The sequence below is a fragment of the Zophobas morio genome, unplaced genomic scaffold, assembly GCF_036711695.1.
Source record: "Zophobas morio isolate AGI-343-1 ecotype UQ-CSIRO unplaced genomic scaffold, CSIRO_AGI_Zmor_V1 ptg000058l, whole genome shotgun sequence".
In the NCBI taxonomy this organism is placed as follows: Eukaryota; Metazoa; Arthropoda; class Insecta; order Coleoptera; family Tenebrionidae; genus Zophobas; species Zophobas morio.
The window spans coordinates 7533843-7561026 of record NW_026972163.1 but is presented as its reverse complement, the minus strand read 5'-3'; the positions used below and the strand labels follow the sequence as shown (position 1 = coordinate 7561026).

General features: G+C 37.3%; 1 protein-coding gene across 4 annotated transcripts in view; it reads left to right on the top strand.

The window, feature by feature from the left end:
- LOC135143098 (uncharacterized protein) overlaps window positions 1-27184 on the top strand; it is a 342333-nt gene that overhangs the window by 272368 nt on the left and 42781 nt on the right. For all 4 annotated transcript variants that reach the window (XM_064074952.1, XM_064074959.1, XM_064074954.1 and 1 more), the window contains exon 10: window positions 3712-3853. In XM_064074952.1, coding sequence (XP_063931022.1) covers window positions 3712-3853 — 142 coding nt within the window. The remainder of the gene's footprint in view (window positions 1-3711; window positions 3854-27184) is intronic.

The following is a 27184-nucleotide window of genomic DNA, read 5'->3' as shown; positions in this document are numbered from 1 at the left end:
GTTAATCGAAATTTAAATTCAAAATTAATGATGACAAAAAGCCACGAAATGATACACAGAACCAAATTCGGCTACAAACAGGAACAGTGAAAAATATAACAAAACCGTTGAACAATCACCACAACCAAAACCAACCGACTAGACTTGGAAAATAATTTTTTTAAGTATGCCGACATGGACTTTTATGGTAAAAACAAACGTGACAAATGTTAAGAAAAACATCTGGTTGTGGTTATACCGCTGTCTCGTCAAATTGTTACCAAGATAATGCATCATAAATCTGGTTATTTTTTGTCGGTATTGATCTAAAGGTCCCATCACCCAACCCAAAGGCGCACTCTTTTTCAATTATTACAGTTTGATAGTGCCAAGAATTGACTTCTTGGGATCTGTTTTGGTGGTCATAGTGGAATGTTAAAATGTAGGTTTTTCTGAAAAGTTTTCGATGGGCGCCTTGGTCTGTTACTGCTATAATATTTTGTTGGTAGTGATTCAATGCAAATCTAACATTAATTTATTTTTATAGAGTTAATATAAAAGCATAGGCGGCGCCCGCCGCCCGGCGCCCCTTGTCACGGGCGCCCCGATGCGGTGCATCTTTCGCTTACCGTGTTGAGCCGGCCCTGTACGTGGCGCCCAATACAAAAAAAAATAACTCTCCGAACCGCGACCCTCCCCGGCTAAAGAGCTGCCGTCCGCTGTAAAACCCTCCAAAAGAGGGTTATATCCTAAAGGCTCCTTATTTTTCCAATTTTATTACTGAACGAAATAAAAGCATCTAAATAATAACTATTTCGCGCAGAATTTCTGGAGGCTTATAGAGTCGACATTGGCCTGAACGCACTCCGGTCCGTGTATCATACAAGTTCTCGGGCGACGATGTATCTAACGAGGCAGTTGAAATACCTGATATGTCACAGCGAAAAAAGCATTTCTCAAAAAACTTTCAAACGGTGATGTCTTTTTAATCGAACAAAACATAGTTGGCGAACGCAATAATCCAGAATGGTGCGCAGAAAAATCCTTTAGACTAACCGAACGGCTAATCCTACTGTACTGTGAAAAACATTTTACATCCCTGCAAATCTAGTTCAGCATGTACTCTCCCAAAATCTTTGTATAGAAAATGAAGCATTTTGCAGTAACACCAAACTGACAATAAGACAATGCGGTTTGTACATTTTTAGTGGCATCGCCAGACGGCTTAATAAACAAAAACGCTATCGTAGAAATATATAAAATGTCCAATTTAAATAATGCTTAATTCAACGAGATGATAAATTTTGGGAAAATAATATGATAGAGCCCCAGAAAAATTTTATTTATATGCCTTACTTCCGGAGAGAGTAGATTCTCGTTATTAAACAAGTCAACCCATTAGACAAATTGTAAAGAAAAAATTGTACAATTAAAATTTTTTATTTGTATTCGCGTCATGTGTAGTGCATATAAATCTTTTGCCCTTCTAATATAAACACACACAGGAATAAATAGTAATATTGGAATCATTTTTTGAAAGAAAATATTTTAGTAGAATGTATAAAATTATAAAAATTTGCATACTTTTAAATCAAATTAGGTCAGCAATGAAAGAAGTCGACTTGTAAAAGAGCTTCAACAATGTTAGTCAGCTAAGAGTATTTATGAGATTTATGACCTGTATGTACCTGGACTGATTACCTGAAAGCGTCGGTCGGCAAGGCTCCCTGCTGTGTAAAACCAGAGAACATAGAGAAGCGACATAGAGGCTGATTTTGCAAAACCACCCTTATTGACACTGGAGTCCTCAACTGCCAAAGGCAAGCGCCAAATTTAAATAGTCGACGCCCATAAAAACCTTGTTTCACTATAATTGTAATTCGTGTAACCTGAATGAAAGTCAAGGAAACAGTAAGCAGCTTGTAATATTCTGGTAAATTTAGTGTCAATTTGTCGGAAATAAAACGCGTCATTAAAAATATTATGACATTTCTTCTAGTTATTTTTATCCCTAGTTAGAAACAAACACTGCTACCAACATAAATTGAGGAGTCCGCAACCGTCATTTAATTTAAACTATGGCGCTTCTCTGTGTTCTCTGGTAAAACTAAGCCAGTTATTGAAACAGAAAACTTTGTAAATAGGGTTGCCTAGTTTCACTTTATTTTCATTATTCAGTATTTTTTTAAAAATCAAATATTTTGATAGGTAAATATAAATTTTAAACAAAAATGACCGGGTCTTCCCCATAGAGCTCAATGTTGTCTTTGTACTGATATAAAAGTTGAAGCGAAAAATGCTGTCTCCTCGTCTAAAAATGCAATTTCCTTCGAAGAATGAATGATTATTTAAACACTAAACAATCACTTTTTTTTTAAATATTGTGTCTTCCCCAGAGATTTAGACATAATCTATCAATTGAAATGTCGATCTTTTTTTCAAAGTTGAAATTATGCCCGTAAAAAGAAATTCTATTTAGCTCATTTTTCGGTCTGCTACTGGACACCCTTAAGGTAGGAAATCATATTTTTAGACGACTGTTAACGTAACAGACACTTTCAACACTGGGCACCCTTAAAAATGCTTCAAATTTTTCACCATCGCGTTTGATTGCCTCCTTTCGTCTAGTGTCTGGAGACTTTCTATGCACTGCTTCTTTTTTTGACAAATATGCAGGTAGGTGTTCAAAAAGTTGGGGAACTTCAGACTTCTAAACGAAGTACCGCTCGGAAGCGAAGCATCCAAAAAAACTCGGTTGTCTGTAAAGTCGGTTTACTGACGATAGTTGAACGTGACAACGTCTTAAGAAAATACTGATGGAATGGTTTTGGGCTTTTGATTTTGAAGCAGCGATTATTGGCTGCGCGAATGGCGTTGCTAAAGTAAATGCTACAGCATCTTGAACCTCCATGGGTTCACTCATTGAAGGTAAAGGCTTATTCGTAACATCCTCTGGTTTGTCAGGCTTTTTTTCCATGGTGCGTTTGTAAGCAGTTCTGCAAAATAAATCGTCGTTCGAAACAATTTAAATAAAATTCTTAATTTACATGTTTTGGTCGAGTATCAAGTGCAGTAAAAAGTGAATGTAGTGTCAATTTTGACGTGACAACGATAATATTCGTTGTCACGTCAAAATTGACACTACATTCACTTTTTACTGCACTTGATACTCGACCAAAACATGTCAATGTACTATAATATAGCAGCTGTCCACGCAGACGCATCGCTCACTCAAGTAGGAGAGAGACGGATGGCGAACGCTGCCGAACGCGAAGGCCGATTGTGCCTCTTTGTCGCTCGTTCCGCGTTCTCGCTTGCACTTCAAGCCTTACATGGGACGCCTCAGAGCGATGTAACGGCGCATGAGTCATGCTTTTTCGAGCGTGCAGCCGGCTCCATCGATTTATAAGACGTTGTCACGTCAAAAAATAAAAGACGGCGGTTTTTCATATCGGTTACCTAAAAGATCATCCTCAATTTTTTTCATCAAAATCAAAAATCATGGGGCGCACTTTGTTATTCAGATTTGTTTTTGATATCGAACGACCCAGTAGCTAGTAACGTATTTTTCTTGAAGAGAAATAAAGCAATTGGATACTTTAATAATAATAGGAGTTCGGTATAGTTATTAGTATGTACGGCACTTGCCACAATATATTTCCTCGTAAATTTCACGTTTGTAAATAATGTGGTGTTTTTTATTCGCACCAATTCTGACTAATATTTTGTTAGGTACTTGCTGAAAGAGAAAAAAGATTCGGCATAGAAGCTTCAAATTCCTCTCCTGAAGAATTCAGCGACAGAGCTAAACGCAGTGCCGCTCAAAACTTACTAGAAGAAATACGGTTAGCGGTGAATGAAGCCAATGCAAAAGGTAAGCTTTTAGATATACAGACTGTTACGGAAATGACTGCAAAAAATTTAACCGATAATAGAACTCATTATTAGCGTAAACTTTTCTATATAACGCAGAACGAGAAACCCACCACATTGGTACCAGTGTAAAGTTCGACTATCGCTATTTGAAGGTGACTTCACTGGGAATTAAAGCTTAGTTAGCACTTGGGATGATTTATTACTTAGACCCTGTTGTAAATGTGTCCATCAAGACGACGCTTTACGGGCTTTTCCCAGTGAGATAACCGCAAACTGCAATAAACGGTCATCTGGGTTTCTGGATACCTGGGAAGGAATCAGTGCCGGACTCAAAAAATGTGTAAACTTTTTTAAACATAGTAAATGTAAGGTTACATATTATTTTTATTATATACAATTTAAATAATGGAAGGTAAAAATAATGTATTTTATTTCTAATTTAGATTACATATTTACAATAATTAACAATTTATTCACTCATGTAATATCATGAAAGTCGCTGTCGTCGTCTTCAGGTTCTAAATTTATAATAAGTTCCTGACGTGTCTTGAACGGTATTCATTTTCGATCTTGATTACATGGTCTACACAGTTGGCACATTCCTCCTTAGACACTGTCGCAACTTGATGTTTAATGACGTCAATAGTTCCGCTACTAAACTTAGGATTAGTGTTATTATGTCGAATTCTTCCCTTTAGAATGCCCCATATCATTTCGATTGGGTTAAATTCGCAATGGTATGGGGGTAAACGAAGAACTTCATGCCCGTGTTTTCGTGCTTCGTCATCAATTTTGTATTTTTTTTTTCGTGTTCTTTCGTCCGTAAAACATCTAACAGTTGTTTTTTCGTATAATTTTCTTCAAAATATAAGTCATGCTTATACAAAAATTCTACGATTTCTGGTTTGCGGGAGTTGGTGGAGGAAATTTTTTCAGACTGCACAGAATGATAACTGACGTTATCTCAAACAATAATACTCTTATTGGGTAAATTTTTCAGAAGTGTTTCGGTGAACCACTGGAAAAACACATCTCCCGACATGTCGTGGTAGTCTACCTTTGACTCATCAATGTGTTTCGCCGCCAAAAAGAGGGATTTGTTAACCCAGCCATCCTTAGAACCCGCATGAAGGATTATAATTCGCTGTCCTCTAGATGATGGAACACGTAAATGGCAGTTATCTGTTTCATCCACCCTGCCTTTTTTTATTACATCGTGGGTACCGAACCATGTTTCGTCCAAATATATTATTGCCCTTTCATTGTCACGAAATGCTTTAATTTGCTGTAAGTAGTTATAACGCCACTTACTTATTCTAGTGAACTCTTCTAGAAATCTTCGTTTATCTAATATTTCGTAATTAAACCCAATAATTGCTTAAAATTGTCGTAACGTTTCTTGACAAAACTGTAGCCCCGTTATCTCGGTCGTTTTTAAATGAATATATTTTAATGTCGGTACATGGTTTTCTTTAAATGATTCATAGATAATTCTTCTTATAACCTCTTTATCACTTCTAAATTTTCTTGGTTGAATTCCTACATTTAAAATTCGCCACACTGTTCCATATAAAGTTTTGGTCAAGTCTCAGTTTCTTTGATTAATTCATCCTTGTTGTCTTGTCTTCTTCGTTCACGTAAGGAATTGAAAACATTTAAAATAATTTGTTTTGCTTCTGGTGGCAAAAAACGTGTTTTATTTTTTGGACGTTCCTCCATTCGAACGTCTTGTTCTTCGACTACATTTTCTTCCAAAACTTGCAAGTTTTCTCGAATAGCATCACTACACCAGGGCCTCCAAATCTTAGATAGATTTAAAAGAAACACTTTATAGTAAAACACAAAACACAAAACCAACACTCAGCTTCAGTTCCAAATGTTAACTAAAATTCTTCTGTCTCAGTAACGGATTTATATTGGAATACTGGTTCACCATTATTAATAAGATTTTACCTGGTTATTTTCAAGAGGACTATTTCTATTGTTATTCGGATTAGTACATGGTCATACGTTGGGCCGGTCCGACCCTGCAGACTGTCGTCTTGATGGACACATTTACAACAGGGTCTAAGCAATAAATCATCCCAAGTGTTAATTAGTCTTTAATCCCCAGTGAAGTCACCTCCAAATAGCGATAGTTGAACTTTACCAGTGTACATTTCTGCCACTGCACTTCCATTCAAAATGCACATTTAACTAGTGAATAACATAAGCTTCTAGTGCTTGCACACGTTGAAGGTGGTACGGGTGCAATCCTTGTTCATGAAGGGTCCGCCGGACAATAAATGTCGAAATACCCATACAAAATGTCAGTCAACAAATGCTGATATTGGGCTCTTCGGCAACAACATCCAAAATTTTGGGTTCCAGCCCCAGTACCCGATCTGTACGGTGCTGGCCACAAATGTGATGGGGTGTCTGAAATTTCCCAAAATCACGTAGCTCTTAATCTGTTTCAGTAAACGCATGTCCAGTTGGAAGGCGTCGGTTTGGGAAGTGGACATTGTACAGACGTCTCGCCTCCTGAGCTTTGTCCAAAGTCTCACCGTACAGAAGTACTATATTCGTGTATTCTACGTTGGTATAAACCATTGTACCAGCTTTTGCACTCGTAGAACTACCCGAACACTGTGAGAATTCACTGCCAACTGTACGTTTCTAATCAAATCACAACGAACTCAGTCGTGAAAAAAAAAGGGGAAAAAGGCCCAACAAATAGTTTTCGAAAAAATGATTTATAACAAAGTTTCATATCTTGAAAAGTTCTATTACCAGTTAATTTTTTTGCATTCAATTCCATAACAATTATTATATACAACAAATACTCAGTTTTAAGGCTTAAATTGTATTGAGAAACAACTTTTATATTAACAGATAACGAGATATTATTTACAATAAATAGAGTATATTTAAAACAATTTGCTTACCCTGTGTATGTTCCACCATATTATAATTAAAAACTAATAGCAGTAAAACCAATAAAACAGAAGTAATTTGCAAGTGACCAACATTCTCCACTCTTTTTAGCTGTAATGATCGGTTAAAAATTGTACGCTTCCGGTCCCTATCGTGCCAACACTTTGTGGCGGTACCATATAACATGGAAAGTGAACTGAGATATTGTCTTTGCCATTTCTATTGAAACACTACCTGTTGATTTTGTTTAAAATTTAGCAACTGGTAACAGCTTTTAGTTGATTGACAACGGCTTTTAGTTAGAAAATTCTCTGAATATGAACGTTGCCAAATTTACGAACAACAAGTGGTGTTTCAATAGAAATGGCAAAGACTATAATTACGAAGTTTTATATTATCTAGGAGTATTTTTTAATTAAAAAACCACCAACGTTGTACTACCTGTTGCTTTCAGTTGGCAACGTTGAAAAACCCTACGTAGGGAACTTAAAATTTTATGTTGGCATGTCAGTTTGTTGACAGCGCTTCGTGTTTAGAACTTGCACGGTGTCATTCAATTCGTTAATTTAAAAAAAATGGAAAGAAAAGTGTAAAATCTTTTAGACGTTAAGTTGAAAATGGCCCTCGTAAAATCTTCCGATCTTATTTTGGAATTGAAGTAAAGTACTTGGCAAAATCAAGTACTAAACTCAAGTACATTTTAGAAATACTCCAAGTACCAAGTGCCAAGTACCTAAATATAAAAGTACATTACTGAACAGCTCTGGAAGGGGTTTGTGATCGGTCATAATCGTAAAATGCGTAGGTACCAAAAAGATAAGATCGGAAGCATTTTATTGTCCATACAATTGAGAAAAGTTCGCGTTCTGTCGGCAAATAATTGGTTTCGGCTTTATTCAATGTCCTAGATGCAAAAGCTATTGGTAAATAATATCCGATGTTGTCTTGCGAAAGCACAGCTCCGAGCGCATTTGTACTAGCGTCGGTTGTAAGAATGAATGGTTTAGGGAAGTTCGGGTATTGAAGTATTGGGGGCTGCGTAATTAATGTTTTCTGCATTTTTCTTTAATAAATTATTTAATGGAGCAGCAATTTTGGAGAAGTTGGGTATAAAACGTCTATAGTATCCTACTAGGCCTAGAAATGGTCGAACGTGTTTAACCTTAGCAGATGGTGGAAATTCGAGAAGGGCATTCGCGTGAAATGATAGTGTCCAAAAGGTGTGGAAAATGCAGTTTTTCCCTATCTGGTGGATGCATGGGAATTTGATGAAATCCACTGGTTAGCTAAAATATTTACACTTGCCCAACTGATCGAGAATGTCGGTAATGTGGGGAATTGGATAAGCTGTGCCTATGGTGGTGTTATTTAACTTTCGGAAATCTACAACGACTCTATGTTTGGTTTCTCCATTTTGAGATTTTTTGGGAACAATCAATAGGCCTATTGCTGTGTTCCATAATTCCTTTCTTTAACATTTTATTAGTTTGCTCCAGGATTATTTGCCTTTGGGTATATAGCAATCTATAAGGTTTGAGTTAATTGCACAGGCATTTCTTATTGTAGAAATATCGTTGAACGCGGAATTGGAACACATCAGGTTATCATTTTCGAGGTGGAAAATATCTGAGTATTCCTCGCAAGTTTGATAAAGACTTTTGTGTTCCTTGGAGTTTAGATGTTCGGTTTGGAGAAGGTTTTTTATCTGAGGGATTTCGGTTAGACAATCAGTATCGGATATATTGAAAACTGATATGACACATTTGAAATCGTTGGATTTTGTTAAACATACTCCTACAATAATATTATTTATTAGTTTTTCAGTGAAACATAAAACATTTCCTGATTTGACATGACAGTTAACTTCAGTATATATTTCTCATTAACAGTGTGAGCGTTCAAAAAAGTTCTGGATGGAAAAACATCTTTGGTTTTATCATGGATTAAAGATAATCCAGAACTAATTTGTAGTGACCAAAAAATTGTCTGCAAAGAATGCAGTAAACTCCAAGATTAATTGTTAATATCTAAAATCCAATTTCTTTGCACCAAATTTATAAAAAAATATATATATTTATTTAATTTTTTAAATTATCAAACGTAATGAAAATAATACGTTTTCACTTAAAACTGTAACGAGAGTTTTTTCACGATTTCATTGATTATGATAAATCTCTAAATTTTTAATTTGACAGTTGTAATAATTTTAAAGCCATTTTTTATAAAAAAAAATGACGTAACACGTTTTGAAAGCTATTTTTTCACTCGTTTAATTGACAAACTTTAAACTTGTGAGAAAAAAAGCAGGAATCACTTACTTGAGTGTCTAATTAATAAGACGAATAATCCAAATGAACATTACAGTAGCATGCCGACGAAATATGTGTCAGCATTAAAAATAGTTATTTACATTACAAGCTGCGTAAGTAAACTTTTTTGTCGAGGTGGATTTGACGGGCCGAGGCAACGCCGAGGCCCGGCAAACCTCCGAGACTTAAGAAAGGAGTTACGCAGCGTGTATTGTATTACGTTTTTTCTGCTACCGACACCAGTAACACTAAAAAGTAATAATTCTAGTAACTAAAAAATATTGAAGAAATTATCAGGAACTCATTGAACGTATTCATTTCCGTAGCAACAAGATAAAAAAAATTGTTTACAAGTGAAGTTTTCTAAAAAGTAGTTGTTCAAAGTGAAAAATGAGTGATTCAAGTCATTTACAGGCAATAGAAGAAGCTGCCAATATTGCTTGCGCATGTCTGTTACCTGAAAAATCGAAATTCCGTTATACTGAAACTTACAACGCATTTTCAATTTGGTAGGTATACATCACGAAACATTCAAGATGTTAATGAAACCGTAATGCTTGGTTATTTTAAGGAAAGATCCGAAGCCCGCAAGTCTCCTAGCAGTTTATGGTGTGAATATTCAATGCTGAAATTAACGTCGTGTCAGTTCTTCTGTTGTTACCTCAATTATATAAGAAAATGTTGGAAGCTCATGCAGTTGATGAAAATGTGACAGTTACTACTTTTGAAATAACTTCAAAGAATATTCCTTTAATAAATATTACTGAGTGTAGTGTTACAGTTAATATTAATAAATAATTATAAAACAAACTATTGCTGTAAAATGAAATTATTGACATTTCTCTGACATTCTACTACTTTCATTACTTTTTTGTCCTGGCAGCGTAAGTAACACTTACGCCCTTAGTAACCTACTTACGGAGCTAGCAACGAGGTTGCCCTATTTACTTCACTTACGCTTACATCAGTGTCACTGGAGCAATAAGGTTCATTTACGCTATCGGTAGCAGAAAAAATTATTTTACAATATTTTCACTTTTTTGCACTTTGGTTTAGTCGGAAATGAGCCTAATAGTTACTGCTTTTATGGAACTCGTATGTATTTATTTTGACACTTTTTTAGAAATAATGACATTTTTGAGAATATAGCACTTTATTTTAGTTTCCTCATTCATAACAATTACTTCTTTTCTCTATAAACGCTATCATTTTTCGCCTGCGATCAATTGTCGCGCGACGAATTGACGCGGTACCCAATAGAATAGATTGTGAAGCATTACTCTCTAAAATTAATTTTTTGGTACCTAGACATAGTGTGCGATATCATATCACATTCTATTGCGAATCATGTCCGACTAATGCTTTATTTAATAAGATCTAGATAAGTTATTTCAAAATTAGTAACTGTCACATTTTCATCAATTGCATGAGCCTCCAGCATTTTGTTTTATGATTGAGGTAACAACAGAAGAACTGACACGACGTTAATTTCAGCATTGAATATTCACACCATAAACTGCTAGGAGACTTGAGGGCTTCGGATCTTTCCCTAAAATAACCAAGCATTACGGTTTCATTAACACCTTGAATGTTTCGTGATGTATACCAATTTGAAAATGCTTTGTAAGTTTCATTATAACGTAATTTCGATTTTTCAGGTAACAGAGATGCGCAAGCAATATTGGCAGCTTCTTCTGTTGCCTTTAAATAACTTGAAGCACTCATTTTTCACTTTGAACAACTATTTTTTAGGAAACTTCATGTGTAAACAAATTTTTTACCTTGTTGCTACGGAAATGAATACATTCCTGATAATTTGTTAAATATTTTTTAGTTACTACAATTATTACTTTTTAGTGTTATTGGTGTCGGTAGCAGAAAAAACGTAATACAATACACGCTGCGTAACTCCTTTCTTAAGTCTCGGAGGTTTGCCGTCAAATCCACCTCGACAAAAAAGTTTACTTACGCAGCTTGTAATGTAAATAACTATTAACGAACACTTTTTTTGTCATTTCTCACTGCTGGGATGAGATTGATGACTTCGTTTTCTTCTTCTTCGTCCAATGCACTACAGTAATGCCCACATTTCCCCTTATCCAATTTCAGGCCAAGTTGGGGCGGCATTTGATGTCATCCATGTAGACAACCTCGTGCTTTTCGTTCGAGAGGCGGTTGATTATGCGTTCTTGTGACGTTGTGATGAGTCGCAATATTCACTCACTGGTTACTGCCACACTCCACAACTGCTGGGTTAACTCGCTCTAGACAACTTATGCTAGATGCGTATAGATGCGGTGCATCGCGCTTCTGAGTTCGACGGGTACTGGTGGACCTAGCCAATGCTGCCTTCGAGAACTTCGTAAGTTCTCGCATCTGTGACCTGCCGAAACAGGTGGCTGAAGTTGATCGTTTATATAAAGTTTCGCCCCCAGATTGAACATATACTCCATGCCCTCCTTAAGGGGTTAACTGTCCTCTCGCCTCCCTTGTGGGTAAGGCTAACGTGCAACCTTCAGGGCCTAGCACCCATCCGTTCGGAGGACCAGACTAAACACACGTCGTGGGCCCGGGAGCAGTTGTGGGAACTCGAGCTGCTCCACACCTAGCCCAGACCCCGGTCAAAAGGCTTTTCATGGAGCCGGGTACTAAAGTGAGATCAGCCTGTCGTGTTCCCCATAGCCCGTCGAAGTACACTCCCACTGCTTTCCTCAGCTCCTAAGCCGCATCAAAGCCTGTCACCAGCCAGGACCAATTTGGTGGTAGTGCCTAATCCCAAATTCTCAACTCGGTTATGCGAGACTGTACCGCTAGGGAGTTGACATAGAGTAAGAGAGGCTGTATGTTCGCTCCTTTGTTCCATAAAGTATATCTTACCGGTAACTCTACCGGCGGGTCATACTGCTCCTCTCACGTCCCCCTTACGAAGGTAAAGCTTACCAGTACCAGTTACCCAGTGCCAAAGAAGCTAGGCAAGTTTGTCGTGACAGTTGGAAGGCTTCGACGGCTTCAGCGCCGTAGCACGTTGGAGCGAAAGGAGGTTTGTAGGTGTTGAGGGGGTTCAGCAATTTCCGTAGCGGCGAAGTTTTGCTGGTTTGGTGTCGCGGTTGTAACAGCTGAACCAAATTCTTGGCAATTTGGCTGTTGATTTTACTTATACAACGTGGTAAACTCTTCATGTAGTTTTGTTTCGATTTCCAAGAGAGTACGTGCTGGAAACTTGTCGATGATGGTCTCTATACGAGCTTTTTTTGTCCTAAAGTGGAGGACGGACTCATACTCACGTTCTAGTCTACTGAGTTCGTCTGCTGTTTGCAGGTACTGTTGAAATTATTGCATTTTTTGCTACTCCCTTGTCCAGGTACGTCTTTTTGATGGCTGCTCGTTATCGGTTTAGTTGTTGTTGGAGTGCATCCAGACTTTCTTCCAGTAGTCTTTCACCTTCGTGGTTTTGTAGGATGACAAGTTTTCATGGTTTCATGGTGTGGCAATGGGTTTGATGTTCCTTTATTTTCAATCGCAGTTATGAGCCAATTAGGAGCTTAAACCTTTTCGAATAGTATACTAATTGTATCCGCCCGTGTGAAACGTGTAGTGTAGTAGTTAGTACACCCGTCCAACAAGTGCGAAACATCCTGTTCGTTTTATACTGCTAAAAAATTTCTTACTCGAAAGGCTACACAATGAGAAGCTGTAGACTGCAGTTTCTACTTCTCTTGGTGTTATCAATACAGCATACAGTATGAATTTGATGGGCCCAAACAAGATCGCATATTGATAGTGCTATAAAGCTAAATAGTGATCAAAACTCGACTGATTTCATAACTGTACGCAACAACATTCGCCAAATAGTATATTATTAGCCAAGGTTGCAGAGCCAAGCATTCTAGACCGAGCGCAAATTAGAACCCGAGACGCGCAGCGTCGAGGGCTCTAAGTGCGAGGTCTAGAAGTGGCTTTGCAACCGTGGTTAATATACTATTTTTTTCACTAGTAGAAACAATAAGACAATAAACTGAAAAATAAACGTTCAATTTTTTGACGCAACATGATTTTGTTTTGATTTCTAATCAAACTTAATATAAATCTTCAACACAAAGAAAACCGTTTATACTTGTCGCTGAGTTAATAATTTTATCTTCTACCGTCTACCAACTACCATGGGTATACTCAAGTAATGTTTGTAGCACACATTTGTTCATTTTTTAAGAAATAATAACATCAAACATTGCGTACATAACCTCAATTTTTCTTTTTGAACCGGTGGTAGCAAAAGTTGAATTTGCTACCACTAAATGAGTCGACATTTGCATGCGTCCAGGCTGCTAATGAAAAAAAATATTTATCACAAACCAATGCAAGAAAAATAGAGTAAAAACTCTGTGCGTATATTATATCAACTAGGAACATCACTAATTTTCTACTATATTAGTGAGGCTAAATGTATCGTTTCCACTGGCGGGTTGTTTAAAAATAGGTTGTAAACGATAACTGCACAGTGGCCGGCATAGTTGTGTCACTTTCTCAGATAGCAAGGATAAGGCGTTTTCCGCCCTCTTAGTACAACGCCTTTGTAGCTGTAAATATTTGTTGCAAAAATATGTCTGTGTAATTTCATGACGAAGATTTTTATACATAATCTCAAACGGAAGAAAAGGTACAATAATTAATTTTAAAATAATTAAAAAAAAATCTGTTAAATATAATATACCAGATGTAGAATCGTTTTTTGAACGTAGTGATTTTACATGTAAGAACAGAAACTTGAAAATATTGACTCCCCTAATTATTTTAGAGCAAAACATTAAATACAAAAATTATCTTCTATATAAATAAAAATCGATCGCTAAATGTGTTGCTAAGCGCATGACTTGAGAACGACTCAACCGATTCGGCTAATTTTTCTTTACAAATATTCGTTGAAGTGCGAGGATGGTTCTTGCGGAGAGAAAAATTTAAAAAAATGCCTGCAAAAGTCTAAAAACAACACTTTTCTATTATGTATAAAATTCTCGCGTCACAGTGTTTGTAACCGAACTCTTCCGAAATGGGTTGACCGATTTGTATGAAATTTTTTATGTATATTCGGTAGGTCTGAGAATAGGTTGTAAACTATTTTACTTCCTCTTGTCTTGTTAAAGCTCGTTTACTGTCGTCTGAACTAACTCGGTAAATTAGCCTTTACACGCACCCTGCCTGTAAAGCATTACCGTGGCAGCTTTACAGGCACCGTGCCTGTAAAACGTTGTCATGACAGCACCGGAATCAAACACACATTCGCTGCGTCGGTCTTTTTCTTAATCTCACTAATACTGTGCTAATACTAACGTTAAAATCACCTTCAAACTCTTCATCTTCATCGAATTCCACAATTAACAGAGCTCAGAAACAAAATTAAACTATTTAAATTATTAATCGAATTTACAAATTGACAGTCCCGTTATTTTCAAACAATTCAATTTTCCATAGTTACCGGAGCAAACTATGAAAAATGACTATAATTTCTATGACTGTAATTTCAAGTAAAATTTCTAGAGATGCCAAAGTTGTTCATTTTCAGGATTTTCAGCAAGAGGAAGTAAAACGTTGTACGCGGCTCGCTTACAACTAGCCTTTACTGGGGCTCACCGGATTACAGAGCTCGCTCCTACGTCGCTCGCCCTGCAAACGTTCCGGCTCGCCCGTAAAGGCTAATTTACTAAGCTTGCCACGTAAATAACTATTATTCACAATCGGTATGTAATATGTCATTTGCCAACTTTTTTGAAGTTTGAAAGTGAGCAATTGTTTGTCATCTTTACGAACCTCATTGGAGGTCGGCAAATTTTTTGCGAACCTCCACGCCAGTGAAGGCTTGATTTCTGTAGTATTGTTTGATTTTCAAATAAATTGTTCTTTAGATAAACACCCACTTCTACCCCAGCGTTTGGTTGGAAAACAACCTAAATAAAACTACAGGTGCCCATAACAAGTCTGAAGACATTTTATTTAGCGTATTTACCCCAAATAATTGAATAAAAACCTCCACAAATTATGATGTCAAGTTTGACATGGAACGCCTGCTATACTGCGCACGGTGAGAGATTGAGTGACAGAAAAGTCACTAAATCTAGGCGAAGAAAACTGTAACATCCGCGCGAAATTTGTAATTTCAAAATCATTCTAATCTTAAGCGCTACAAAACATAAGTTTCACATTACTCGAGAATTTTAGTGGTAAAACAGACTTATCGGAGATCATTGTTGCACTACGAAACGCGTTCGTATTGTGAGAGTCGCTCACAAACTCGGAGAAACCAGGTAGCAACCCTGGGCAAGCGATACGCTTACCCAGTTGAGAGCAGGCCCGACCATGGCTTTACGGGCTAATCTTGGAATTATTTCTCGCAAGCGCCCTCTCAAATGAACACGTACCTTAAAGAAGCACTGGAGATGAGAGTCAGAAAAGTGGCCTAACTTTAATAATGGAACTTTCAGTAGTTTTACATTTGTAACTACTTCTACCACCGTGTTTGTAACAGAGACAGTGACAGCCAGCTGTGAGTGACAGCGTAGGAATTTCAGTGTATTTTATAGTGTTAGGTTGCTGCCAACTTACATGTCAACTGTCAAGAAATCCCAATCTCTCACCGGAACCACTATATTATAATTATAAAATGAGTGAAGTGAATTTTTATTTCCATTTATTTTTATTTATTTATAACGATTGTGAATAAAATAGTATACATACACTCGGTGGACGTGTTTCATTCCCGTCTCACGCCTGTTGTTGACCTTGACGCTACGCGTCAACGTTCGACGGTAATGAAACACTTCCCGCCTCGGTATATAATATACCATTTTATACCCCTAAGTGATAAGGGTGGCCCACCCTAAAAAATTTTTGTCTATTTTTTAGACAAAATTTATTATTTTTATTTTTTTTAAATTTGGCATCAAACACTACATATAACCCTAAATTTTCACCTTTCTAGTACCAACCCCCATTTTATAATCTTCTATATAATAAAAATCAATTGCTGTTCCTGTTAGTCTCGCTAAAACTCAAACACGAAGAATTTTTTATATTACAGGGATGGTTTATAAATAAAAACAAATAGGGAAAACTTAAAAGAACAGCTAAAAAATCAAAAAATTCTAAAAATTTTGTATGGGAATCCCCACCGAATTAATTGCAATAGTTGGCGTTCCTGACGGACCTGTCGTCTAACTCACGTGTCATACGAAACTTATTCTTCCGTGCGATTGTGAAAAGTATATTGCATTTCAAATCGTTCTTTGTTTTTTCGTAAAAAAAACGGTTATTTTAAGAAAAGTCTTGGTTAAAGTGAATTTAGTTACATATTGCGAAAGTGTCTTATTAATTTTGATCTGCCATTCTATTTACCTATATTCACTTTGTTGGTGTTATGTTTGTATAGAAAACGGTACGGTCTTTACAAATTGGAGTGTTCTTTAATATATTTAATTTCTGTACCTGTTTATTTTTTTACATGACAAAAGTAAGTCTCTAAACATACTAGATATCTAACATATCTAACACCCTCTCCTGTCAGGACAACTTCAAATTCCCAACTTTCTTCACTTTTACTTTCCTACTTCGAAATCTAATAATCACAGCATAGATAACAATCAGTAGGGACGGCTCGCCGTTTTTCGTGACCCGTTTTCGTTGGTGGTCGTTCGCTTTATGACCGAATGAGGGCGCCCAACTGACGTCTAAAATATTTGAAATTTGGCAGTTTTGTTCCAATATTTTTGCCGGTTTTGCTTGTTTAAGACTGCTTTTCCAGTAGAATTGTACAAATAGTATAAAAATGTAATTTTCACAATAAAAGGTAAAATCTTCGTCCGATGAATTTTCATACAGGATCCTTGTTGTGCGCCTGCCTTATTCTCTCCCTCGTGTTTGGAATTCTTGGAAAAGATAGTAAACATAACACACTTTTTGTTTAAAAAGTCGTCGCAAACGAACAACAACGGTGGTTATGAAATAAATATAAAAAATTTATTATATATGATTCCGTTGTTGTGGTAAAATTTAATATAAAAGTAATAAGAAACAAACTACACGTAACAAAAAATTATATAAGCAGACCTTCACTCAATAAACAATTTTTTTATTCATCATGTATATATATTTTTTTTTTTTGACCTACACAATCTTGAGTTTTATTTTGAGACGTTGCTTAACCCATAAGCAGTCGCGCGTGGGTAAAAATGACCCAAGCCGTACATTTTGTCAAATATCTTTTTTCGCTTAATCCCTATGGACTTCCGGTTTCATGAATTCCTTAATTATTCTTACCTGCGTCGACCCATACCAATTACCTGCACTTTATGCGAGTCGACAAATATGTATTTTTTTTTGTAATATTTTTTTGAAATTGTAAATGAAGTGATACTTTTTAAATTGGGTGGCGACATCTAGGAATAGTTTAGGCAACGACCATCCATGACGGCTTAAAATTCGGGTCAGAAAGAACAAAGGCGCCGACACGAGCTGTCCCTACTGATTGTTATCTATGCTGTGTAATAATCTTCTCGGTAAGCAACCTCTATTCCATCTTTTGGGCCTCGTTTCTGCGACTATTTGTGGAATGCTGGGTTGACTAACTACCGGCGTTGGTTCCGGACTGGTTACAATATCTTGGCTAAATGTAACATTGGTTACTTCAGAAACCTGTCTAGTTTCATTCGGAACATTATGATTATTTGAATTTGGAAACCTTGGTAACGTTCTTCCATCAGGTATACCAGGTGTAAGCATAGGTGAATTGTAGTTATCAACTTGGTTACTTGGCGGTACATTGTTTCTCGAGAACACTGTGTCAAAATGGACTTTTTGATTATCATTTAAAGGCAATTTAATAATTTGATTAATGTGACGTTTCCAGGTACGATTATCGTCTAGCTGAATCAAATAGTGTAATTTTCCTAATCTTTTAACAACTTTTCCTACACACCATCTTTGTTTTGACGTATAATTTCTACACTGTACTCTATCACCTACTGATACAGTTCTAATTTTATTATTTTTGTTAACATTACTTATTTTCGTTGAAATTGCATTTGGTAACATTAAATCTAATCTGTTTCGAATTTGTCTACCGAACAATAATTCTGAAGGACTTTTATTAGTTGTACTATGTGGTGTAATTCTGTAATGCATTAGCATTCTTTGTAGATTTACCTCATCTGTATTTTGGGAATCTATATTTAAACTAACTAGACTTTTGCTGGGTTGACTAACTACCGGCGTTGGTTCCGGACTGGTTTTAGACTTTTCTTTAGACTTTGTACAAATCTTTCTACTTGTCCGTTAGTTGCAGGATTGAACGGCGCTATTCTTTTATGAATAATATTGTTACTAAAAAGGAATTTATTAAATTCATGTGAACATAATTGTGTACCATTATCACTCACAAAAACTTGGGGTATTCCAAATGTTGCAAAAATTTCTCTGCAAAATTTTATTGTACTCAGTGTTGTAATATCTGATAATATTCTTACAAATGGAAATTTTGAGTATGCGTCAATTAAAATTGCGAAATATTTATTATGGAAAGGTCCTGCGAAATCGAAATGTACTCTCTCAAATGGAGCACTAGCCGGTTCCCAAATGTGATTTTCTACTTTTTTTGGGTTATTACGAACTTGTTGACAAGCGTTACAGTTTTTAATAAGATTCTCAATATCGCGATCGATATTTGGCCACCAACAATAACTGCGAGCTAAGGCCTTCGTTTTCACGATGCCAAAATGCCCCAAATGTAATTCTTGTAACACGCGATTTCGTAGTGTCTTTGGTAAAACTACTCGGTGTCCTCGTAATAAAATATTTTGTTGTACACTAAATTCTTTTATGTCTATATTAAATAACATAGATTCTTTTAGTTCACCTTTTTGTAATTTGTTTATCACTGTACTTAATTCCTTATCCCTCACTGATTCTTTTTGTAGTTCAGCGATATTTACTGGTAACGTCTCTATCGTTTGTATTTGAAAAACATCTACTACATCAAATTGTGATTCTCGCGTATGTGATTGTGGAAGTCTGGAAAGGCAATCAGCATTTGAATGATTTTTCGTATTTCTGTATTTAATATCGTAATTAAATCCTTGTACGAATAAGGCATAATGTTGCATTCTCATTGCGCTGTAAATTGGTAAAGGTTTGGTTGGAGAGAAAATTTGAACTAATGATTGATGGTCTGTAATTAATATGAATTTATTTCCGTATAAGTATTGATGAAATTTTTTTATTGCAAATATTATACCGTAAGCTTCTTTATCGATTTGTGAATATTTTTTTTGTGTATCGTTTAGTGTTTGAGATGCGTACTGTATAACTCTTTCTGAACCATCTGGCTGTATTTGTGAAAGTACAGCTCCTACACCATATGAACTTGCATCTGTAGCCACTGTAAGTGGTAAATTAGAATCGTAATGTGCTAAAATTGTGTCGGATTTAAATTCTTCCTTTGCTAATAAATATGCTTCTTCACATTCTTTTGACCACGTGAATGAAACATTTTCTCGTAATAATTGATTTAAAGGGTATAAAATCGTACTTAGGTTTTTTATAAATTTTCCATAATAATTAATCATTCCAATAAAAGAACGCAATTCACTTTTATTTGCAGGTCTGGGCATTTTATCGATAGCATCAATTTTATTTTTACATTTGTGTATTCCCTTTTCTTCGATCTTATATCCACAATAATTTATTTCTTTTTTAAAAAATTCACATTTATCGGTGTTAATTTTTATATTATATTTATGAAGTCTTTTTAATACTTCTTCTAATCTTTGTATATGGATCAAATCGTCAGGACCAGTAATTCTAATATCATCAAGGAAAACTGAAACTCCCGGTATGCCATTTAGGATATTTTCCATCTCCCTTTGCCAAATAGCTGGGGCACTGGCAATACCAAACAATAATCTTGTACATTGAAATAGTCCTTTGTGTGTGTTAATTGTAAGTAAATGTTGGTCTTCCGATCTAAGTTCTAATTGTAAATAAGCTTGTTTTAAGTCAATTTTTGTGAATTTTTTACCCCCTGCCATAGTAGCAAATAATTCATCGGTTGTAGGTAATGGATGATCATCTACTATCAAATGTGGATTTAATGTAACTTTAAAGTCCCCACAAATTCTAACGGTATTATTACTTTTTAAAATCGAAACGATGGGTGTAGCCCAATCTGATGTATTAACTTTAATCAAAACTCCTTCCTCAACTAACTTATCTATTTCATTTTCTACTAACTGTTTAAGTTTAAATGGAATTGGACGAGCTTTAATATAAACTGGAACCGTATTAGATTTTAATGTTAACTTTGCGGGTATCCCTGTAATTTTTGCTAATTTTGTCTCTGTAATTGAATTGTATTTTTCTAACAAAAATTGTACTCGGGAATCTATTTCTTCCTTATGAACGTCAATTGTATGTAAGGTGTCTAATTTTAACAATTGTAATTGTCTAATCCACTCTCGACCAAGTAAAGGCATTTTATTTGTATCAGTAAGATAGATATTTAAATTATATTTTTGTGGTTGACAATAACATTTGCGTATCCCTCAGTCGTTACTTCAGTATTACAGAAAGTAAATAATTTTGTAACAGTACTATTAATGGTCGTATTTGGAAACATTTTTTTGAATTGTAATTTTGACATAACTGTGACAGCACTACCTGAATCGATTTCAAATTTAATCCATTTCCCACTAATATTTAAAGAAATTGTGTACTTATCTCTAAAGTGTGTATGGTGTAATTGATTTATTTCCTCCTCTGCTTCCACCTGGTGAGTTGGTACTGCACCAAATTCGTTACTATTATTTATTCGCTTAAAACAAACTTTTTGGATGTGACCAAGGGTCCCACAAAATCTGCACTTTGTATTCTTAGGTAATTGACAATTTGAAGCTAGATGGTTTCCTCCACACCTGTAACATTTAATATTAGAATTAGAATTTCGCGACGTAAACTTCGGTTGAATGGATTGTAATTTTTTTGTCTTCGTACTCTCCTCTAGTATAGAAGAAGTTCTAGATGTATTTTTCGTACCACCTTTCTTCTTTTCTCTAAGTGTAACATAGTTCATTGATGTATTTAGTATTTCTTTATTTGCATCTTTTTCTGACATTTCCATCGCATGGGCTATTTTCACTGCATCGTCAAATGTTAATTTGTTCATCTCCAAGTCTGCAGCGAATTCTATTACTTTTTAGACCGAAAACGAACTTATTTCTTAACGCAGTTTTCAAATATTCTCCAAAATTACAGTTTATCGCTAATTTCTGAATCGCCACAACGTAATCTTGTAATGATTCTCCCTCCATTTGGTTACGCTGATGAAAACGATAATTCTCGGCAATTTCTAACGGTTTCGGTGCGTAAAATTCTTGTAGTATTTGTATTATTTCCTCAAATGATTTGTTGTACGGATCGTCAGGCGAGCATTTGTCACAAATGACATCAAATGCTTCATGTCCAATATAATGTAATAATCCCGGAGCGTAATCCACGTCTTTAACTTGAAAAAGTTTGAAATCACCTTTTAATCTTCTAATCCAATTCAGCCAATTCATTGAAGGTCGAAAAGGTTCAATATTTAAAGTAGCTTTGAAAGTATTACTTGGAGTAGTTTCATTCAACATCCTCGTCGTAGCTTCATTCGGCATCCTCGTCGCCAATAATTTGTTATGTTTGTATAGAAAACGGTACGGTCTTTACAAATTGGAGTGTTCTTTAATATATTTAATTTCTGTAACTGTTTATTTTTTTACATGACAAAAGTAAGTCTCTAAACATACTAGATATCTAACATATCTAACAGTTGGTTTCGACAAAACCTCAAACTTTACCGTTACTCGAGGATTTAATTCGAAGTTTTCAGTATTTTAAAATTCTCAAGACAAAATTTACAGATTTGATTGACTCTGAAAATAATTCTGTCGTTTTATGAAGTTCATTACAATGCCGAGAAGACGACAAGCTGACATAGGTCCACGAAGTCAATCAAATGTGCGACGAACTACCTCAGGTGCAAATCGCAATGATTTATTTCATGGGTAATTCGGATATGGAAGTTAATCAGCGTTGTGCTCCTAATCAACATAATCAAACATTGAAGCGAGACATTGGGTAGTATGAATAAAACTGAGTAGATACTCATATTCGAAGTACGAAGTACCTACTTCATTATTACTCTTATATACCTGAGCATCTCATGTACTGAGTACCTGCTTGGAAACACAAAATGGGCATCGGCGTGACAAATAATTGAGCGGTCTGTAAAGCAGCTTAGAAAACGAGTAGGATCGTTGTAAGAGTGAATTTTAACTAAACGTGGCGACTTTCATGAACATGTGGAACGTCCTCAAAAGGTGCATTCAGTTTAAAAAACACATTAGAAGCGGGAATATCGAAAACTTTTCAGGTAATTAACTTTTATTTATGCATAAATTGTGCAGTGCGTTTTTTCTAACACTGGCCATTGAGATTCGCATCTCAAGGTGTCTACCCCATAGGTACTAACTTATATTTTGGTGACTCGATTTTTGCCTTGATGGTTGAACACTGTCACTGTTTTCCTTTTTTGTTGTATCGAGATGATACTTGAGCATCAACTGTTACCTACTGAAGCATTAGCATCATCTAGAAAAACTAGAAATATTTTGATATGATATTCGAGTAGATACTTTGTATTTCGAGTATGAGCATCTACTGAGTTTTATTTATATAAACCATTATCAAAAAATTGATCGAACGTTGTTTCGACAGAACTTCCTTCGCACCAAAAGTATAATGAACAACGGGCGGAATAATATCTCAGATGCTCGAGCCAGTGCTGCCGGGTCAGTACTTCCATTACAAATATATTTTTCTTTTGGACTATATTAACATAATAGAACATTTCAAGATCACAAATCTGTGGTTCTCTGGTTGAAAAATTAATATTCAACAACAAAACAAAATCAAAACAAAATATTAAACAAACTTTGAACCGGAACATTCCGCCCACCAAAAGAAAATTAAACAATTTTTTTTAACGTAGGTTCCAGCACAATATGAGTGAAAACTATTGATGAGGAAGCGGGCACAGCTTCACTAGAGGACGTGTGATCATGCCGCAAGTGGTACGCACTTGTGCAACTCGCACTATACCGTCTTTTCCCGGGTGCAGCGCGACAATCCCGCCAAGTTGCCATTGCAACGGGGCCACCGAATCACCCTTGAATACGACTAGCGCACCTACCGACGGCAGGTTATTCGACGTGTTCCACTTATGCCAAAAATCCTGGTGCAACCGTTGCACGAGCTGCCATCTACTTAGCCGCTTTAACCGCAATGTCTCCAACGGTTCATCGGGAACGGCCACTAACGGTCCTGTGGTTAAAAAATGCCCGGGTGATAGAACCGACAAATCTTCGAGGTTATCCGCGGAGGCGGGACACAGGGGTCGCGAATTCAATACGGCTTCAATTTGCGCCAACACGGTACTAAATTCTTCGAAGGTTAGGGGTTGCTCGCCTACAACGCGCTTAAGATGGGATTTGAACGATTTGACGCCCGGCTCCCATAATCCTCCCATATGGGGGACCGACGGGGGGTTAAAATGCCATTTGAGGGTACAGTTACCGGCCGCTGCTGGCAATAACAAATACTGTAATATCCGGAATCCGACATGTAAATGTTTCCGATGAGCGGCCTCTATGATTAGTTTGGTTAGACTGTGCAAGCGCGGCAATAACAAGGGGTGCTTAGTTTCATAGGGCAGTTCCGTTTGGTGCAATCTTCTAGTGACGCGAATCAAACCGTCGTCCAGGAACGGGCTCAATTCGTGGAACGGTTTTGAACACGTGCCATTCTTTTGCAATGAACGAATTTCATTGGCAAACACTTTACTTTGTACCACTCGCACAAGTATTAACAACGCATGATGCAATTCCCTTCTGTGTACGTCAAGTTCCGTACCGGTAGGAACTTCTAGGTCTACTTGTAGAGGCCACTCAGCACCTGCCAACCACATGGGATCCGCCCACCATAGCGGATGTGTGACACGCTCCTGTAAGAGTAACCCCCTCGACGCGCAGTCGGCTGGGTTATCAGGGCCGCTTCCATGATTCCATGCCGATGGTTCCAATATACCTTGTATGGGCACGATTTGATTTGCAACAACAGTGGTCCAACGACAGGGCCGCGACTTAATTCCCGTTAACGTCACTCTTAAATCGGGCCACGCACACACCCTGTGTGTGTTCAACACACCCTTGAGGGTTTCCCGGGCGAATGACAATAGGTCGGCCGCAAAGAAGCGCGACTCCAGGACGAGAAAACGGCACACTGCTGAATCAGAGGACCGACCTAATAAGGACGGTGTCGTGTCGGCGAAAGGTAATTGAATGTTGTATCTGCCCTGGATGCCACATGCGATCGTCGACGTGACCTTTTCCTCACCCCAAGCGTCTTGCGAGGCCGCCATACTGCGTTGTGGGACTTGCTCAAGCTGCCAAAGGCGTTTTAACGCCGCGTCTAAAGGGTTGTCTATGGACGTACAAAAGGACCTAACCGCGGTTTGTTGTTTGCTACGCTTAACACCCCCAATCAGTACCCACCCGAAAACAGTATTTAACGCGGACGGTTCTAAATTACGTAGGTGACGAAATTGTCGCAAACCATCTTGTGACACTGCCCTTGTGGGGACGTCACCGCAAATTTGAGTCACAACAACCATTTCAGCTTTTAACGAAAAGTTACGCACTAATTGCGACCTCACTTCGCATTTCATTACGCCCGACGTACTGCTTGTCGACATTTGATTCAAGCCTTGAATAGGTACCACCGCGTTAGTTTGAGGAAGCCCTAAAACCTTTGCACACCGCTCTGTGACAAAGGTGACCTCGCTCGCAGTATCCAAAAGCCCCCTAAATGCGCGATATTTACCTTGCGAATCCACCAAAATTATTCGCGCGGTCGCCAACAGAGTGAAACTATGGGTCGCAATCGCGTTAGTCATTACTTTGACACCGTTGTCGACCGATGGGTTCTCAAAGATCCCTGACGCCTCTCCCGGCTCGGCGCTAGGTTTGGGGACAAAATGTAACAACGTATGATGTCTACAATCACAAACCCGGCAGTTTAATGGGCATTTGCTAACCGAATGCACCCTCGACAAACAATTGTAACATAAATTTTTCCTACGGGCGAAAGTATGTCTATCCCGTGGTTCCATTTCTAAGAAAGCATCGCATTTCGTTAATGGGTGCTCATCCGAACAATTAAGACATTGTTCCTTGCTGGTCGGTGATCGCGTGACAAACGATGACGTCACGGGACACTTAGCAGGTACGGAAGGTGCAGCTGTGGGTTTATGATGTGCGGATGCGGAACTATGACCCATTGTCATAACGTAAGTTTCCAACGCGATACAATGTTTAAGCAAAAATTCTTGGAGGTCATTGTAAGCAGGTACCTTTACACTACTCAGCTCAAATTTCTGTTTCCACGTCGTGTCCAGTTTTTGCAACATTAAATTTAATAACGTAAAGTCCCACAAATCAACTTCATCGTACTGCTTCAACGCGGCCAAATTTTCAGAGAACACGTTTAACAAATTTCGCAACAAACTCGCCGAGTCTCCATTCACTTTGGGTGCACTATAGATCGCTTGCCAATAATTTGTCAATAATACGCGCTTATTGTTATAACGCGCCACCAGCGCATCGAATGCGATAGCATAATTTGCCTCCGAAATCGGCAAATTCTTGATGACGGTAGACGCCTCGCGAGACAATGACGTCGACAAATATTGAAATTTTTCAATCACGCTAAGATTTGGGTTGTTGTGGATAATAACCGAAACAAATCATAAAATGTGGGCCAGTTTTTGATCTGACCGTCAAACGTCGGAATTTGAATTTTGGACAATTTGACGTTGTTTGATGTTAAATTGCCGCTAGGTGCGGATGACTGCGCGGCCTCGCGATTTAATTCCGCTGCAACCGATTTAATCGAATACTGCATATCGTCAAATTTTGATTGCACCTCGTATTGTTCGTCTAGTTGTTCAGGGGTGGTGCATAATTCGACAATCTGCAACTGTCGCTGCTCAAACTGGGCAACAATATGGTTTAAGTCCGCGGCTCGAATAAAAAACTCTTCTCGTACAATTTCGTGGACTCTGGCTTGTTGCGATAGATTCACTAAAGTCTTCACGCGTTTGATGAAACTAGTGCGTACATTACTTAACGCGGCGACGGTAGCCATGATGTAAGCTCGAATTTACGTATTTCGATAATTTGAAAATCAAAATGAAAATGCGTGCTAATCACGCTTAGCAAAACTACAACAAATTTGTGCTGGAATCTACAAATCTCTCGTAATTACCCTAAATCCGGCTCGAAGGACCATATGTTGGACGTAAAGGCTTTGAAAACACCTTTTTTTCCCGGCGATTTTACAATTCCAAAAAAAATATTAAAACTTGGATCGAAGCTGACAAACGCATCAAAAGGTCACCTACCTCGTTTCGTACAGCCTCCTGGGTTAAGGGTTTGTAGACCGCATGCACAAAGGAACCACGTGTCTAAGTTTCGCGACAACACTTCGCGATTGACGTCACACAAGATGGCAACTGCGTTCACTTAACGCCCACCTTAGCGATGTTACCTCTCTGAGGGTTTCTCGATAACTCTGTTCGATAACAGCGCCAACCCCAAGTACCGGGCCCTTTTGCTCTAAAGTCACTAGATAGGGACTTTATTTTGCTCGGTACTATGGCGCCTCTAGTGGAAAGTGACCAAAATACACTTGTCAGCAATCCGCGGTAAAACAAACAAAATCAAAACAAAATATTAACAAACTTCGAACCGGAACACCCCCTATAAGCAAAACTAAAAAATATGAATGGAATGATAAATCACAAGTATAGTCTCATCCTATTTTGGACATTTTAGATAGGATTCATTTAGAAAAATTTTGGTCCGACGTCATCAATTTTTTGGAGGGGATAAGTAAATATATTTTGAATAAAAATTTATTATGCTTATCATATGTTTAAAACATTTGCAAGATTCCAAAGCATTCGGTTT